The sequence below is a fragment of the Gymnoscopelus braueri genome (genome assembly GCF_963280865.1).
Source record: "Gymnoscopelus braueri genome assembly, chromosome: 11".
In the NCBI taxonomy this organism is placed as follows: domain Eukaryota; kingdom Metazoa; phylum Chordata; class Actinopteri; order Myctophiformes; family Myctophidae; genus Gymnoscopelus; species Gymnoscopelus braueri.
The window spans coordinates 48,578,499-48,595,773 of record NC_137613.1 but is presented as its reverse complement, the minus strand read 5'-3'; the positions used below and the strand labels follow the sequence as shown (position 1 = coordinate 48,595,773).

At 40.1% G+C, this 17,275-nt stretch overlaps 1 protein-coding gene across 15 annotated transcripts in view; it reads left to right on the top strand.

Moving 5' to 3' along the window:
• Window positions 1-17,275, top strand: part of LOC308095989 (uncharacterized protein) — a 33,044-nt gene that overhangs the window by 13,561 nt on the left and 2,208 nt on the right. For 6 of the 15 annotated variants that reach the window (XM_080443210.1, XM_080443218.1, XM_080443220.1 and 3 more), the window contains 12 exons: window positions 2,538-2,975; window positions 3,928-4,356; window positions 7,101-7,538; window positions 10,119-10,556; window positions 12,210-12,632; window positions 14,054-14,476; window positions 14,893-15,156; window positions 15,305-15,556; window positions 15,650-15,898; window positions 16,065-16,319; window positions 16,478-16,786; window positions 16,973-17,242. In XM_080443210.1, the coding sequence (XP_080299336.1) occupies window positions 2,538-2,975; window positions 3,928-4,356; window positions 7,101-7,538; window positions 10,119-10,556; window positions 12,210-12,632; window positions 14,054-14,476; window positions 14,893-15,156; window positions 15,305-15,556; window positions 15,650-15,898; window positions 16,065-16,319; window positions 16,478-16,786; window positions 16,973-17,242 (4,188 nt within the window). The remainder of the gene's footprint in view (window positions 1-2,537; window positions 2,976-3,927; window positions 4,357-7,100; window positions 7,539-10,118; window positions 10,557-12,209; window positions 12,633-14,053; window positions 14,477-14,892; window positions 15,157-15,304; window positions 15,557-15,649; window positions 15,899-16,064; window positions 16,320-16,477; window positions 16,787-16,972; window positions 17,243-17,275) is intronic. The other 9 variants (XM_080443219.1, XM_080443212.1, XM_080443224.1 and 6 more) reach the window with 9 other exon arrangements.

Below are 17,275 nucleotides of genomic sequence, written 5' to 3'. Positions count from 1 at the left end.
TGAAGGAGGGACAGCGAGTGCATTTTCCGGCAGCGGCTGCTGGCGGTGGCGGCGGCGGCGGCGGCGGCGGCTGGAGCTGCCGGTGGCGTCAGCTTTGGGAGTGTGCTGCGTTTGTGTAACGCAGTCCCCACTAATATTATTTACGATTCTGTGCCTATCGGTACATAACTCGGACGCCGCTTAGTCGAATAGCAGACCATCGGCCGGTCGTCGCGGGCACTCGCGCCTGGAGGCGCTCGGGCGCGACTCCTTGGCCTCAAGGTCTGCTGATTCGGCGCGGCTCCGTCATGGTCCAAAACTATACTTTATAGGCGGAAAAAGAAGTTGACTGCCGCTCCTCCACCGGCAGTTCCGCGACTGCCGCTCCTCCACCGGCAGTTTCCGCGGCAGTTCCGCTGCTCCGCCGGCAGCTGACGCTCCACCGCCGGCAGTCACTGCCGGGAGCTGCCGCTCCTCCACCGGAAGTTCCGCGGACGTTCCGCGGCTGTTGCCGCTGCCGGAGAATGCACTCGCTCCTTCTGGACTGAAGACCCCTAAGGCTCCATACCAGGTCTTTTAGTGTTTCCCTCTATTCCAAATCTGCGATGCAGTGTGAACTTAAAGATCGTCTATTTCTGCCCAATTCAATTCAATCTTTATTTCAGACTCAGGGTCCATACAACAGGTGACAATCACACAGTAAAAACAATTAAAATAATAAAAAGAAGAAAAAAAACACATAAAAAAACAGTCCAACTACAGCTGTTCAAAGTCAGTAGAGGCTGTTACGCCAATGTCTCCATATCATGGAAGAGAACCGAGTAGAACTCTTGACAGGGTTAATTAAAATCTTAATAACATGATTTTCAGACTTTTCAAGACGACATATGAATTTGTACATTACATTTCTTAACAGGGCTTGACAGGTAGGTACCCCCAGGTTTACAAACAACTGGCTGGCACTGTGCCATCTTGGTACCCTCACTAGCAACCGTAGAGCATCATTATATGCAACTCTTAGTTTTCGCATGCTGCTAGCTTTGTAGTTACTCCATAAGTGAGCCGTATACAATGGTGTACAGAAGGCTTTAAAGAGTGATACCTTGACATGTACAGAGCATTTGTGAAATTTCCGCACTAGTATGTTTGCCTGGGCATACAATTTGCATCTTTGCCTATGGATGTCTTTGTCATCAATGTTTGCCCCCAGAATAGGGACACTAGGGTTCATATTGTTAATGTTTGTCTACATATAAAAGCTGTCTACATTTTCTAAAGATATTGAGGTGTGATTAATGTGGTTTAATTAAGTATGAACTGATTATTCATCAGTGTTGGTGAACTGAATTTAAAGGAGATAAATATTATTTTGTATTTATTTTATTTATTTCATTATGTGTTTTGGGAAAATGTTCACCTATAATGACATGCCCAAAATAGGGAAGCTAGGTTGAATGTGGTTAATACAAAGAGTTGTAGAGCATATCCATGAAAGAATCAAAAAGCAGAGAGAACAAGAGAAAGTATGCTTTGTCATCACTGTTACAGTAGGTGGAATCCTTGTATGTCCAAAACCGTTACTTTTTTCAGGAAATGGAAAAAAGAACCTGTGTTCCAATGGATCCAATGTAGTTATTATTTATTCACAAGCTCTTGTTAATACTTTTCATTGGTTCAATATTTATAAAACTCACAGACACACTGAACCACTTTCAACCTGGCTTCACTTTTTTTGGCAATTCAATATTAGGTGACAATTATCATCAATTAGAAAAAAGGAAAATTGAAAAAAGAAAATGGCAGATCTACAATCTCACAACACACCATTATGTGTTGTGAGATTGTGGATCGGCTATTTTGTTTGCTACTTTTTCATGACACTGCGCTGACTGTAAAATACGGCATTCATTTATGAACAAACAAAAACAAATGCATGGAGATTCAAGTCTTCTGCCAGACAGTGGCTACATTCTATGCATGATACAAACAATCATAAGAATACAATCAGATAATACATGAATCACTCAAAGAATATGTATCTCCATATGATACTATAGGTGTAAGCATGAATCACTGCTGAGTTGTGTTATGTCATTGTTATCAGGACAGCAGTGTTGTGGTCTTTTCCCAGGACAATGGTTACGCTAACACTAGACCACAAAGTACAGAGAAATATAGTTTAAGCATTAACCCATTAAGACCTGAGGCCCATTCTACAAATGCCTTCTAAATCAGTAGTTCTCACACTTTAAAGACATTATAATAATGTTCAAAAATAGCAAACGTACAAGCTCGCAGCGCGGCACAAAGTGACGCGCTGTGAGCTTGTAGATCTGCTATTTCTGAATAGCCACCGCAAAAATCTAAAATGACATGGCTTTCCCGGTTTTTAATGGGTTAAGAAGTATTAGTAATGTACATTTTCTGATTCTTTCATTTTCCATTGACCTTTTTCCACATAAAATCTGATGGATACATTGTCCAGTGTCCATCATTTTTTGGTTCTGTTTATGATCAGAGATCAGCATTTCATGTTGGTTTCATTTGATCTGTTGCAGTGTTAAAGGTCCATCGGGAGGAAAAACCAAGTTCCTGGGGCAGCTCTTCTGTGAAGCAGCAGAACGGGAAGAAGAAACAGGAGAGAAGATTCTGGAACAGTTGTCTTCTGTGTGTAATTACAAAACATTCCCCTTTATTGACTGGCATGACTGCTGGCAAAACAGGAAGTGGAAATGTGATCTACTACTGGACCTATACTCCTATGTGAAGAACTATGAGACTCAAACAGGCAGAAGTGTTCTTCCAGCATTAAAACCAGTTTACCAGTCAGCTCCTGCAGTCTGGTCCATAGACCTCTCTGAGAGAAAGGTCTCCCTCCTCCTAGAGCTGCTGAAACTCCAACCAGAGAAGAAACCAGTAGAGCTGAGAGGTTGGTCAGATGAAGAGAGTGAAGTGAGGATCTTCCTTCAGTGTCTACCCTACATCTCACAACTCAGGTTAATGTTTTTACTTTCTTTTTCAGGAAAAAATAACCTGTGTTCCAATGGATCCAATGTAGTTATTATTTATTCACAAGCTCTTGTTAATACTTTTCATTGGTTCAATATTTATAAAACTCACAGACACACTTAACCACTTTCAACCTGGCTTCACTTTTTTGGGGAATTTCAATATTAGGTGACAATTATCATCAATTAGAAAAAAGAAAATGGCAGATCTACAATCTCACAACACACCATTATGTGTTGTGAGCTTGTGGATCGGATATTTTGTTTGCTACTTTTTCATGACACTACGCTGAACTGTAAATTTGGCATTAATATATGAAAAAACAAAAACAAATGCATGGAGATACAAGTCTTCTGCACGACAGTGGCAACATTCCGTGCACGATACTAACAATCATAAGAATACAATCTTATAATACATGAATCACTCAGATACTATGATCTCCGTAAAACTATAGGTGTAAGCATGAATAACTGCTGAGTTGTGTTAATGTCATTGTTATCAGAACAACAGTGATCTGGTCTTTTTCCAGGACAATGGTTACACTAGCACTAGTCCACAAAAAACATAGAAATAAAGTTTAACGTATAAAGTTTTAACCCATTAAGACCTGAGACCCATTCTACAAATGGCTTCTAAATCAGTAGTTCTCACACTTTAAAGATATTACAATAATGTTCAAAAATAGCAGACGTACAAGCTCGCAGTGCAGCAATAAGTGACGCGTTGTGAGCTGGTAGCTCTGCTATGTTTGAATAGCCACTGCAAAAATCTAAAATTACATGGCTTTCCCGGTTTTAATGGGTTAAGACATATTAGTAATGTACATTTTCTGATTCCTTCATTTTGATGGATACATTGTCCAGCGTACATCATTTTTTGGTTCTGTTTATGATAAGAGATCAGTATTTCATGTTGGTTTCATTTGATCTGTTGCAGTGTTCAAGAACAAACCGAGTTACCCCTGGGGCAGCTCTTCTGTGAAGCAGCAGAACGGGAAGAAGAAACAGAAGAGAATATTCTCGAACAGTTGTCTTCTGTGTGTAATTACGAAACATTCCCCTTCATTGAGGAGACTAATGATTGGGAAGACAGGAAGTATCAAAGTGATCTACTACTGGACCTATACTCCTATGTGAAGAACTATGAGACTCAAACAGGCAGAAGTGTTCTTCCAGCATTAAAAACAGTTTACCAGTCAGCTCCTGCAGTCTGGTACATAGACCTCTCAGAGAGAACGGTCTCCCTCCTCCTAGAGCTGCTGAAACTCCAACCAGAGAAGAAACCAGTAGAGCTGTGGGGCTGGTCAGATGAAGAGAGTGAAGTGAGGATCTTCTTTCAGTGTCTACCCTACATCTCACAACTCAGGTTAATGTGTTTACTTTCTTTAATCCACTTAGACCCTACATAGTTAGTTTACTGAGGTCCCCCAAGGCTCTATACTAGGTCCTTTTGTGGCTCCCTCTACACTAAATTTGTTGACGCAGTGTGAGCTTAAAGATCTGCTATTTCTGCTAAATCTTCACCCCAGAATAGTGACACTGGGTTCATATTGTTAATATTTGTCTACATATAAAAGCTGTTTACCTTTTCTAAAGATATTGAGGTATTATTAATGTGTTTGAATTAATTATGACCTGATTATTCATCACTTTTGGTGCACTGAATTTAGAGGAAATAAATATAATTTTGTATTCTATTATAAATAATTATACAATGAGAGAGAGATTATTTAATTTCATAACCACATAGGCCCCATATCATACTTTGTCACAGTGTTGTGTGTCCCACAATGTTGTGAGCTGGTAGATTGGTTATTTTCACTATTTCTGAATTTAGATATTTGTTTTTGTGTATTTGTGGAGCATTTTCACCTATAATGACATGACCAAAATAGGGAACCCAGGTTGAACTTGGTTAATACAAAGAGCTGTTCAGCATATCCATGAAAGAAGCAAAAAGCAGAGAGAACAAGAGAAAGTATGCTATATCATCACTGTCAGGTGGAAACCTTGTCCAAAACCGTTACTTTTCAGGAAATGAAACCAGAACCTGTGTTCCAATGGATGCAATGTAGTTATTACTTAGTCACAAGCTCTTGTTAATACTTTTCATTGGTTCAATATTTATAAAACTCACAGACACACTTAACCACTTTCAACCTGGCTTCACTTTTTGGGGAATTTCAATATTAGGTGACAATTATCATCAATTAGAAAAAAGAAAATGGCAGATCTACAATCTCACAACACACCATTATGTGATGTTTGTGAGCTTGTGGATCGGCTATTTTGTTTGCTACTTTTTCATGACACTGCGCTGAACTGTAAAATACGGCATTCATTTATGAACAAACAAAAACAAATGCATGGAGATGCAAGTCTTCTGCCCGACAGTGGCAACATTCTATGCATGATACAAACAATCATAAGAATACAATCAGATAATACATGAATCACTCAAAGAATATGTTATTAGAGTATGTTTTACCCCCTGTCCGTGTGTCCGTTTGTGTGTCCGTGTGTCCGTCCGTCCATCTGTCTGTGAACAGCTAATCTCAGGCACCGTTGGCCCGGTCGCTGCGAAACTGTGCACACACACTCCCTGGATGCCAATTCAGAACCTCTGCCCCAAATTTTTCACATGGGCCTGTTATAGCGCCACCAGGAGACCGATTTGTGCAAAACCCATTTTTTTATATTACTCCTACAGATTTTATCCAAACATCACGCAAATCGGTACACAGTATCTCTATATTCATGTGATCAACACGGATCTGTCTGATTTTCCACATTCCATCCTGATTGGCTAAGGTTGGCTCCCAAAGTTTGCAGGATTGGTCCATTTTGAACTAAATGCCTCAAATCATGAACGCAGCTTGCGATTTCCGTGAAATTTCACACGCACATTCCCACTATGCCGAGGAACAAATGCCACTTGAACGTTTTCAAATCAGCCTCATGGTGGCGCTATAAAAGGCCAATTTGCATTTATAACTGTAACTGCACCGATCTGCGTAAAACTTTGCACGCATACTCCCTAGAGGCCAAGGAAAAACATATGCCCTGCATTTTTCACATTAGCCTTTTATAGCGCCACCAGGAGGCCGACTTATGTAAAACACATATTTTGAGATTAAGCTTTCATATTTTATCCAAATTTCACGCAAATCGGTACACATGATCTCTATAGTCATGTGATCAAGATGGGTCTATTTGATTTTTCATATTCCACCCTGATTGGCTAACATTGACATCTAAAGTTTGCAGGAGTGGCCCGTTTTGAACAAAATGCTGCAAATCATGAACGCAGCGTCCGATTGTGGTGGAACTTTGCACGCACATTCGCACTATGTTGAAGAACAAACGCCACCCTTTTCACATTGCCCTATTATAGCGCCACCAGGAGGCCGATTCTTATTTTTTATATTACTCCTACACATTTTGTCCAAACATCATGCAAATCAGTACACATTATCTCTATAGTCAAGTGATCAAGATGGTTCCGTCCGATTTTTTATATTCCATCTTGATTGGCAAATTCTGAACATTGCTGATCCACAATAACCTACCTGACCTGGCGGAGACCTGTGCTCCGAGGAGCACTTTTTCTAGTCTCCATATGATACTATAGGTGTAAGCATGAATCACTGCTGAGTTGTGTTATGCCATTGTTATCAGGACAGCAGTGTTGTGGTCTTTTCCCTGGACAATGGTTACACTAACACTAGACCACAAAGTACAGAGAAATAAAGTTTAAGCATTAACCCATTAAGACCTGAGGCCCATTCTACAGATGCCTTCTAAATCAGTAGTTCTCACACTTTAAAGATATTACAATAATGTTCAAAAATAGCAGACGTACAAGCTCGCAGCGCGGCACAAAGTGACGTGCTGTGAGCTTGTAGATCTGCTATTTCTGAATAGCCACCGCAAAAATCTAAAATGACATGGCTTTCCCGGTTTTAATGGGTTAAGAAGTATTAGTAATGTACATTTTCTGATTCTTTCATTTTCCATTGACCTTTTTCCACATAAAATCTGATGGATACATTGTCCAGTGTCCATCATTTTTTGGTTCTGTTTATGATCAGAGATCATGATCTGTTGCAGTGTTAAAGGTCCATCGGGAGGAAAAACCAAGTTCCTGGGGCAGCTCTTCTGTGAAGCAGCAGAACGGGAAGAAGAAACAGGAGAGAAGATTCTGGAACAGTTGTCTTCTGTGTGTAATTACGAAACATTCCCCTTTATTGACTGGTCTGACCACTGGCAATACAGGAAGTGGCAATGTTATCTACTACTGGACCTATACTCCTATGTGAAGAACTATGAGACTCAAACAGGCAGAAGTGTTCTTCCGGCATTAAAACCAGTTTACCAGTCAGCTCCTACAGTCTGGTCCATAGACCTCTCAGAGAGAAAGGTCTCCCTCCTCCTAGAGCTGCTGAAACTCCAACCAGAGAAGAAACCAGTAGATCTGACAGGCTGGTCAGATGAAGAGAGTGAAGTGAGGATCTTCCTTCAGTGTCTACCCTACATCTCACAACTCAGGTTCATGTTTTTACTTTCTTTTATCCACTACCCCTCAGTTGACTGAAGGAGGGACAGCGAGTGCATTTTCCGGCAGCGGCTGCTGGCGGTGGCGGCGGCGGCGGCGGCGGCGGCTGGAGCTGCCGGTGGCGTCAGCTTTGGGAGTGTGCTGCGTTTGTGTAACGCAGTCCCCACTAATATTATTTACGATTCTGTGCCTATCGGTACATAACTCGGACGCCGCTTAGTCGAATAGCAGACCATCGGCCGGTCGTCGCGGGCACTCGCGCCTGGAGGCGCTCGGGCGCGACTCCTTGGCCTCAAGGTCTGCTGATTCGGCGCGGCTCCGTCATGGTCCAAAACTATACTTTATAGGCGGAAAAAGAAGTTGACTGCCGCTCCTCCACCGGCAGTTCCGCGACTGCCGCTCCTCCACCGGCAGTTTCCGCGGCAGTTCCGCTGCTCCGCCGGCAGCTGACGCTCCACCGCCGGCAGTCACTGCCGGGAGCTGCCGCTCCTCCACCGGAAGTTCCGCGGACGTTCCGCGGCTGTTGCCGCTGCCGGAGAATGCACTCGCTCCTTCTGGACTGAAGACCCCTAAGGCTCCATACCAGGTCTTTTAGTGTTTCCCTCTATTCCAAATCTGCGATGCAGTGTGAACTTAAAGATCGTCTATTTCTGCCCAATTCAATTCAATCTTTATTTCAGACTCAGGGTCCATACAACAGGTGACAATCACACAGTAAAAACAATTAAAATAATAAAAAGAAGAAAAAAAACACATAAAAAAACAGTCCAACTACAGCTGTTCAAAGTCAGTAGAGGCTGTTACGCCAATGTCTCCATATCATGGAAGAGAACCGAGTAGAACTCTTGACAGGGTTAATTAAAATCTTAATAACATGATTTTCAGACTTTTCAAGACGACATATGAATTTGTACATTACATTTCTTAACAGGGCTTGACAGGTAGGTACCCCCAGGTTTACAAACAACTGGCTGGCACTGTGCCATCTTGGTACCCTCACTAGCAACCGTAGAGCATCATTATATGCAACTCTTAGTTTTCGCATGCTGCTAGCTTTGTAGTTACTCCATAAGTGAGCCGTATACAATGGTGTACAGAAGGCTTTAAAGAGTGATACCTTGACATGTACAGAGCATTTGTGAAATTTCCGCACTAGTATGTTTGCCTGGGCATACAATTTGCATCTTTGCCTATGGATGTCTTTGTCATCAATGTTTGCCCCCAGAATAGGGACACTAGGGTTCATATTGTTAATGTTTGTCTACATATAAAAGCTGTCTACATTTTCTAAAGATATTGAGGTGTGATTAATGTGGTTTAATTAAGTATGAACTGATTATTCATCAGTGTTGGTGAACTGAATTTAAAGGAGATAAATATTATTTTGTATTTATTTTATTTATTTCATTATGTGTTTTGGGAAAATGTTCACCTATAATGACATGCCCAAAATAGGGAAGCTAGGTTGAATGTGGTTAATACAAAGAGTTGTAGAGCATATCCATGAAAGAATCAAAAAGCAGAGAGAACAAGAGAAAGTATGCTTTGTCATCACTGTTACAGTAGGTGGAATCCTTGTATGTCCAAAACCGTTACTTTTTTCAGGAAATGGAAAAAAGAACCTGTGTTCCAATGGATCCAATGTAGTTATTATTTATTCACAAGCTCTTGTTAATACTTTTCATTGGTTCAATATTTATAAAACTCACAGACACACTGAACCACTTTCAACCTGGCTTCACTTTTTTTGGCAATTCAATATTAGGTGACAATTATCATCAATTAGAAAAAAGGAAAATTGAAAAAAGAAAATGGCAGATCTACAATCTCACAACACACCATTATGTGTTGTGAGATTGTGGATCGGCTATTTTGTTTGCTACTTTTTCATGACACTGCGCTGACTGTAAAATACGGCATTCATTTATGAACAAACAAAAACAAATGCATGGAGATTCAAGTCTTCTGCCAGACAGTGGCTACATTCTATGCATGATACAAACAATCATAAGAATACAATCAGATAATACATGAATCACTCAAAGAATATGTATCTCCATATGATACTATAGGTGTAAGCATGAATCACTGCTGAGTTGTGTTATGTCATTGTTATCAGGACAGCAGTGTTGTGGTCTTTTCCCAGGACAATGGTTACGCTAACACTAGACCACAAAGTACAGAGAAATATAGTTTAAGCATTAACCCATTAAGACCTGAGGCCCATTCTACAAATGCCTTCTAAATCAGTAGTTCTCACACTTTAAAGACATTATAATAATGTTCAAAAATAGCAAACGTACAAGCTCGCAGCGCGGCACAAAGTGACGCGCTGTGAGCTTGTAGATCTGCTATTTCTGAATAGCCACCGCAAAAATCTAAAATGACATGGCTTTCCCGGTTTTTAATGGGTTAAGAAGTATTAGTAATGTACATTTTCTGATTCTTTCATTTTCCATTGACCTTTTTCCACATAAAATCTGATGGATACATTGTCCAGTGTCCATCATTTTTTGGTTCTGTTTATGATCAGAGATCAGCATTTCATGTTGGTTTCATTTGATCTGTTGCAGTGTTAAAGGTCCATCGGGAGGAAAAACCAAGTTCCTGGGGCAGCTCTTCTGTGAAGCAGCAGAACGGGAAGAAGAAACAGGAGAGAAGATTCTGGAACAGTTGTCTTCTGTGTGTAATTACAAAACATTCCCCTTTATTGACTGGTCTGACCACTGGCAATACAGGAAGTGGCAATGTTATCTACTACTGGACCTATACTCCTATGTGAAGAACTATGAGACTCAAACAGGCAGAAGTGTTCTTCCGGCATTAAAACCAGTTTACCAGTCAGCTCCTGCAGTCTGGTCCATAGACCTCTCAGAGAGAAAGGTCTCCCTCCTCCTAGAGCTGCTGAAACTCCAACCAGAGAAGAAACCAGTAGAGCTGAGAGGCTGGTCATATGAAGAGAGTGAAGTGAGGATCTTCCTTCAGTGTCTACCCTACATCTCACAACTTAGGTTATTTTTTTTACTTTATTTTATCCACTACCCCTCAGTCAACCTACATAGTTAGTTGACTGAAGACCCCCAAGGCTCCATACTAGGTATTTTAGTGTTTCCCTCTATTCCAAATCTGCGATGCAGTGTGAACTTAAAGATTGTCTATTTCTGCCCAATGTTCGCCCCAGAATAGGGACACTAGGGTTCATATTGTTAATGTTTGTCTATATATAAAAGCTGTCTACCTTTTCTAAAGATATTGAGGTGTGATTTATGTGGTTTAATTAATTATGAATTGATTATTCATCAGTGCTGGTGAACTGAATTTAAAGGAGATAAATATTATTTTGTATTATATTATAAAGAATTACAGTACAATGAGAGAAAGAGATTATTTAATGTCTTAACCACATGAGCCCCATATCATACTTTGTCTTATTACCATGTCATGTGTCACATAATGTTATGAGCTGGTAGATTGGCTGTTTTCAAAATTTATTTTCAGTTTTATTTTATTTATTTCATTATGTGTTTTGGGAAAATGTTCACCTATAATGACATGCCCAAAATAGGGAAGCTAGGTTGAACGTGGTTAATACAAAGAGCTGTGCAGCATATCCATGAAAGAAGCAAAAAGCAGAGAGAACAAGATAAAGTATGCTTTGTCATCACTGTTACAGTAGGTGGAAACTTTGTATGTCCAAAACCGTTACTTTTTTCAGGAAATGGAAAAAATAACCTGTGTTCCAATGGATCCAATGTAGTTATTATTTATTCACAAGCTCTTGTTAATACTTTTCATTGGTTCAATATTTATAAAACTCACAGACACACTGAACCACTTTCAACCTGGCTTCACTTTTTTTGGCAATTCAATATTAGGTGACAATTATCATCAATTAGAAAAAAGGAAAATTGAAAAAAGAAAATGGCAGATCTACAATCTCACAACACACCATTATGTGTTGTGACCTTGTGGATCGGCTATTTTGTTTGCTACTTTTTCATGACACTGCGCTGACTGTAAAATACGGCATTCATTTATGAACAAACAAAAACAAATGCATGGAGATACAAGTCTTCTGCCAGACAGTGGCTACATTCTATGCATGATACAAACAATCATAAGAATACAATCAGATAATACAGGAATCACTCAAAGAATATGTTATCTCCATATGATACTATAGGTGTAAGCATGAATCACTGCTGAGTTGTGTTATGCCATTGTTATCAGGACAGCAGTGTTGTGGTCTTTTCCCAGGACAATGGTTACACTAACACTAGACCACAAAGTACAGAGAAATATAGTTTAAGCATTAACCCATTAAGACCTGAGGCCCATTCTACAAATGCCTTCTAAATCAGTAGTTCTCACACTTTAAAGACATTATAATAATGTTCAAAAATAGCAAACGTACAAGCTCGTAGCTGTGAGCTTGTAGATCTGCTATTTCTGAATAGCCACCGCAAAAATCTAAAATGACATAGCTTTCCCGGTTTTAATGGGTTAAGAAGTATTAGTAATGTACATTTTCTGATTCTTTCATTTTCCATTGACCTTTTTCCACATCAAATCTGATGGATACATTGTCCAGTGTCCATCATTTTTTGGTTCTGTTTATGATCAGAGATCAGCATTTCATGTTGGTTTCATTTGATCTGTTGCAGTGTTCAAGGTCCATCGGGAGGACAAACCAAGTTCCTGGGGAAGCTCTTCTGTGAAGCAGCAGAACGGGAAGAAGAAACAGGAGAGAAGATTCTGGAACAGTTGTCCTCTGTGTGTAATTACAAAACATTCCCCTTTATTGGCCAAGAAGACAGGAAGTATCAAAGTGATCTACTATTGGACCTATACTCCTATGTGAAGAACTATGAGACTCAAACAGGCAGAAGTGTTCTTCCAGCATTACAACCAGTTTACCAGTCAGCTCCTACAGTCTGGTCTATAGACCTCTCAGAGAAGGTCTCCCTCCTCCTAGAGCTGCTGAAACTCCAACCAGAGAAGAAACCAGTAGAGCTGTGGGGTTGGTCAGATGAAAAGAGTGAAGTGAGGATCTTCCTTCAGTGTCTACCCTACATCTCACAACTCAGGTTAATGTTTTTACTTTCTTTTATCCACTACCCCTCAGTCAACCTACATAGTTAGTTGACTGAAGACCCCCAAGGCTCCATACTAGGTCTTTTAGTGTTTCCCTCTATTCCAAATCTGCGATGCAGTGTGAACTTAAAGATCGTCTATTTCTGCCCAATGTTCGCCCCCAGAATAGGGACGCTAGGGTTCATATTGTTAATGTTTGTCTACATATAAAAGCTATCTATCTTTTCTAAAGATATTGAGGTGTGATTAATGTGTTTGAATTAATTATGACCTGATTATTCGTCACTTTTTGTGCACTGAATTTACAGGAAATAAATATAATTTTGTATTCTATTATAAAGAATTATTATACAATGAGAGAGAGATTATTTAATTTCATAACCACATAGGCCCCATATCATTATTGTCACAGTGTTGTGTGTCACACAATGTTGTGTGCTGGTAGATTGGTTATTTTCACTATTTCTGAATTTAGATATTTGTTGTTGTGTATTTGTGGAAAATGTTCACCTATAATGACATGCCCAAAATAGGGAACCCAAGTTGAACTCCGTTAATACAAAGAGTTTTGCAGCATATCCATGAAAGAAGCAAAAAGCAGAGAGAACAAGAGAAAGTATGCTATATCATCATCACTGTCAGGTGGAAACGAATGTCCAAAACCGTTACTTTTCAGGAAATGAAACGAGAACCTGTGTTCCAATGGATCCAATGTAGTTATTACTGAGTCACAAGCTCTTGTTAATACTTTTCATTGGTTCAATATTTATAAAATCCACAGACAAACTTAACCACTTTCAATTTGGCTTCACTTTTTTTAGCTTGTCAATTTAGGTGACAATTATCAAAGGAAAATAAAGACAAGAAAATAGCAGATCTACAATCTCACAACACACCATTATATGATGTGTTGTGAGCTTGTAGATTAGCTATTGTTTCGCTACTTTTTTTTACAACACTACGATGAACTGTAAAATACTGCATTAATTTATGAAAAAACAAAAACATGCATGGATATACAGGCTTCTGCCCGACAGGCAACATGCTATAAATGATACAAAAAAACATAAGAATGCAATAAGATAATACATGAATAACTCAGATAATATGATCTCCATATGATACTATAGGTCTAAGCATGAATCACTGCGGAGTTGTTACGTACGTCATTGTTATCAGGACAGCAGCATTGTGGTATTTTCCAAGGACAATGATTACACTAGCACTAGTCCACAAAGTACAGAGAAATAAAGTTTGAGCATTGACACATATTTAGTAACATACGTTTTCGGATTCCTTTATTTTTCATTGACTCTTTCACATCAAATCTGATGGATACAGTGTCCATCATTGTTTGGTTCTGTTTATGATCAGAGATCAGCATTTCATGTTTGTTTCATTTCATCTGTTGCAGTGTTAAAGGACCAACCAAGTTCCTCCTGGGGCAGCTCTTCTGTGAAGCAGCAGAACGGGAAGAAGAAACAGCAAAGACGATTCTGGAACAGTTGTCTTCTGTGTGTAATTACAAAACATTCCCCTTTATTGACTGGAATGACGACTGGGAAGACAGGAAGTATCAATGTGATGTACTACTGGACCTATACTCCTATGTGAAGAACTGTGAGACTCAAACAGGCAGAAGTGTTCTTCCAGCATTACAACCGGTTTACCAGTCAGTTCCTGCAGTCTGGTCCATAGACCTCTCAGAGAGAAAGGCCTCCCTCCTCCTAGAGGTGATGAAACTCCAACCAGAGAAGAGACCTGTAGAGCTGAGAGGCTGGCTATATAATGAAGTGGGGATCTTCCTTCAGTGTCTACCCTACATCTCACAACTCAGGTTAATATGTTTTTAATGTTTTTAATCTAGCTTTCCCTTCCTTTTTTTAAGATAATGAGGTAGGCTATCATTTTTTTTTTTCCTGATGTATAAATAGTGAATCGTTATTTGTAATTCTCATGACTTCATCCCATGATCTCAATGATACCGTATCTTGGTTATTCTATATAATATATAGTAAAGTATAGCTTTAGTGATACAATATATCCTATTCACTTTAAAGTTAGATGCAACATGTAGTCAGTGATGAATATAATTTCTAATTTTAGGCATTTTTCAGCAATATACAAAGGTAATAATAATGAACATGATTTAAAGTCAGGCTTTAAAGCCATAATGTAAGGCCATGTACTACAATGTCTCTGTTCCAATCTTGCTAAGCCAATACTTTCCTCCATAACTCACACATTTTTCAGATGTGATCCAGGATTCTTCCAGCAGACGTGTCAATCCATCACTGTTAGATCCGTAGAGGAGGTGGAACAGCTGGTCTCTCTCCTCCGTCTCCTTGATTTCAAACTGGTGCTGAGAGGACAGTTATTGGCAAACACCTGCGAGTCTGTGGGGAAAGTTCTGGAACTCTGTGGCTCTAGTGTGGTTCTGGTCCTCACACCCAGCAAGATCTCTCTGAAAGAAGTCTCACTTCTTTTTAGACATGTATCACAAATCCAAAAGCTAGGGTATGCTTTGTTTAGTAGATTCTGTAAAGATCTTGGCTACTACTATTCCTAAAACCAAAATGTTATTTTGGCTCTGAATCATATGATGTAGTTAGGACTAGGAGTGTTCATAATTAAAAGTTTGTGTTTCTTTTTCGTACATTTTCAGGCTGTCTGAAAGCGTGGTTCTGCTACTTTTTCGATTGATAAGAACAAGATGTTTGCCCCATCCAGTGGCTATTGAAGATCTTTCCCTTCTAAAGACCACACCACAATCAACAAGAATATTGTCCAAGGTTGTTAGTAATGTGGCATCCCTGCTGAGACACTGGTCAGTCAGATGTTTGGACCTGACCAAGTCCAACATCCATTCATACCTCCTCTTTCCACTGTTGAGTCACCATGAACAGTTGACGATCAAGTAAGTCAGTGATAAAAATAAATAAAAACAACTTAACCAGCCTCCATTCTAAATATTAATTTGTTTACATACTCTGATCCATAATTTCACCAGACTGTGTCCAGAGGTTCTGCAGGAGCTAGCTGGTGTTGTGTTTACAGCTCAGGATGAGGACTTGACAAAGTCTTTCCTGGAGAAGGTTGGTGGGGATCTGACCTCCTGCTCTCTAGACTGGGAGGTTCTTCTCTATCTGCTACAGCAGTCATCAGCCCAGACGATCACTGTGGACTTGAAGAAAAACAGGATTCCAGATAGAAGCATCAGAGGTCTTGTACCCTTTCTGGATAGAGTTGTATTTAAAGGGTGAGTTGAAAATGATCTATGGATTTGTTTTTCTTTTTTTCTAAATGTATTGTTGATGGGGGGGGCACTAATGTTCAGTACATTTTAGTTTACACAGTTAGATTGTTATTACTGTCATCTTAATTCAGCATTCTGTACTAACACTAACAGTAATCCATGTTTGCAGACCCAGTCCCAGCTTCACTTTGTGTGCCATCAGAGAGACATATAAATGCCATTCCAGTGTTCCCAGTTTACTGAGGTCATTAGACTATGCAGTCAACCTGAACAACAGAGAGCTGGACACAGTGGACTGTGATGCTCTGCTCTTCACCCTCAAACACTGTGACAAAGTGACAGGACTCAGCCTTTTGTGGACCTCCATACCACCAGAAACAATTAAGAGCATCCTGTACTCTCTGGACAAAGTCTCTCATCTCAGGTAAGATGGATGTAGCCAATTATTGTGAATATAAAGATTATTAATACATTATCATATTGATGTGTGTAGTTGCTTTGTATGGTTATTTATTTGCATATGTTGTTAATAGTTCATCAATGAAGTGATGATTCATGTTATGTTGTATATCCTCATACCAGTGCTGACAGGAATCTACTGCTGATGTTCCTCCACTGCTGCACTACCTGTCAGACACAGCAGGGGGCAGCAGCAGCTCTACTCAGAGCTCTACAGTACAGACTTGATCTGTCCTGTTCCTCCTGTGTGGACCTGTCAGAGCAACAGCAGGTAGAGGCTCTGTCTCTGACTGTCACACACTGCAGGTACATCTCTACTGTCTTGAGACACAGCAGCAGCAGCCAGGACACACAGCTCATCCTATCAGACTGTGAGGTAGAGGACAGTGGACTGGACCTGTTGTTCCCTGTCCTCAACAGAGTCCGTCTTAGGTGAGAAGGACAACACTTTGCTGCCTGCTGTTGCTTTTTCATCACTGCATGGTCTTACTATGTGTTGACTTGCCACAATGATAATAAATAATAATAATAAATAGTTATCAATTTAAGAAGAAAAAGGTTTCCAACCACATTGATCTATCTCAGTGTCCTGCTCATAGCTGTGTATTTCTTCTCCAGATGCAGCAAATCCCTTCTTCTCCAGCTCCTATCTCTGGTCTCTGTGGGCAGTGAAAGGAACACGGTGATGCGAGCAGGTTACTTGACTGCAGCCTTTGGTGGAGATCTGGACCTCAGTGAGACCAGACTAGATCAAAAGGCCTGTAGATGTTTGGCCCTGGTTCTGGAACACTCTGAGGGACTGACAGAACTGGACCTCAGTCACTGTCAACTCACTGACCAGCTACTAGAGACTCTGATCCCCCACCTGCACAAAGCACAAGTCCTGGAGTGAGTAGTCTTATAGAATGTAGTGGTGTGCAT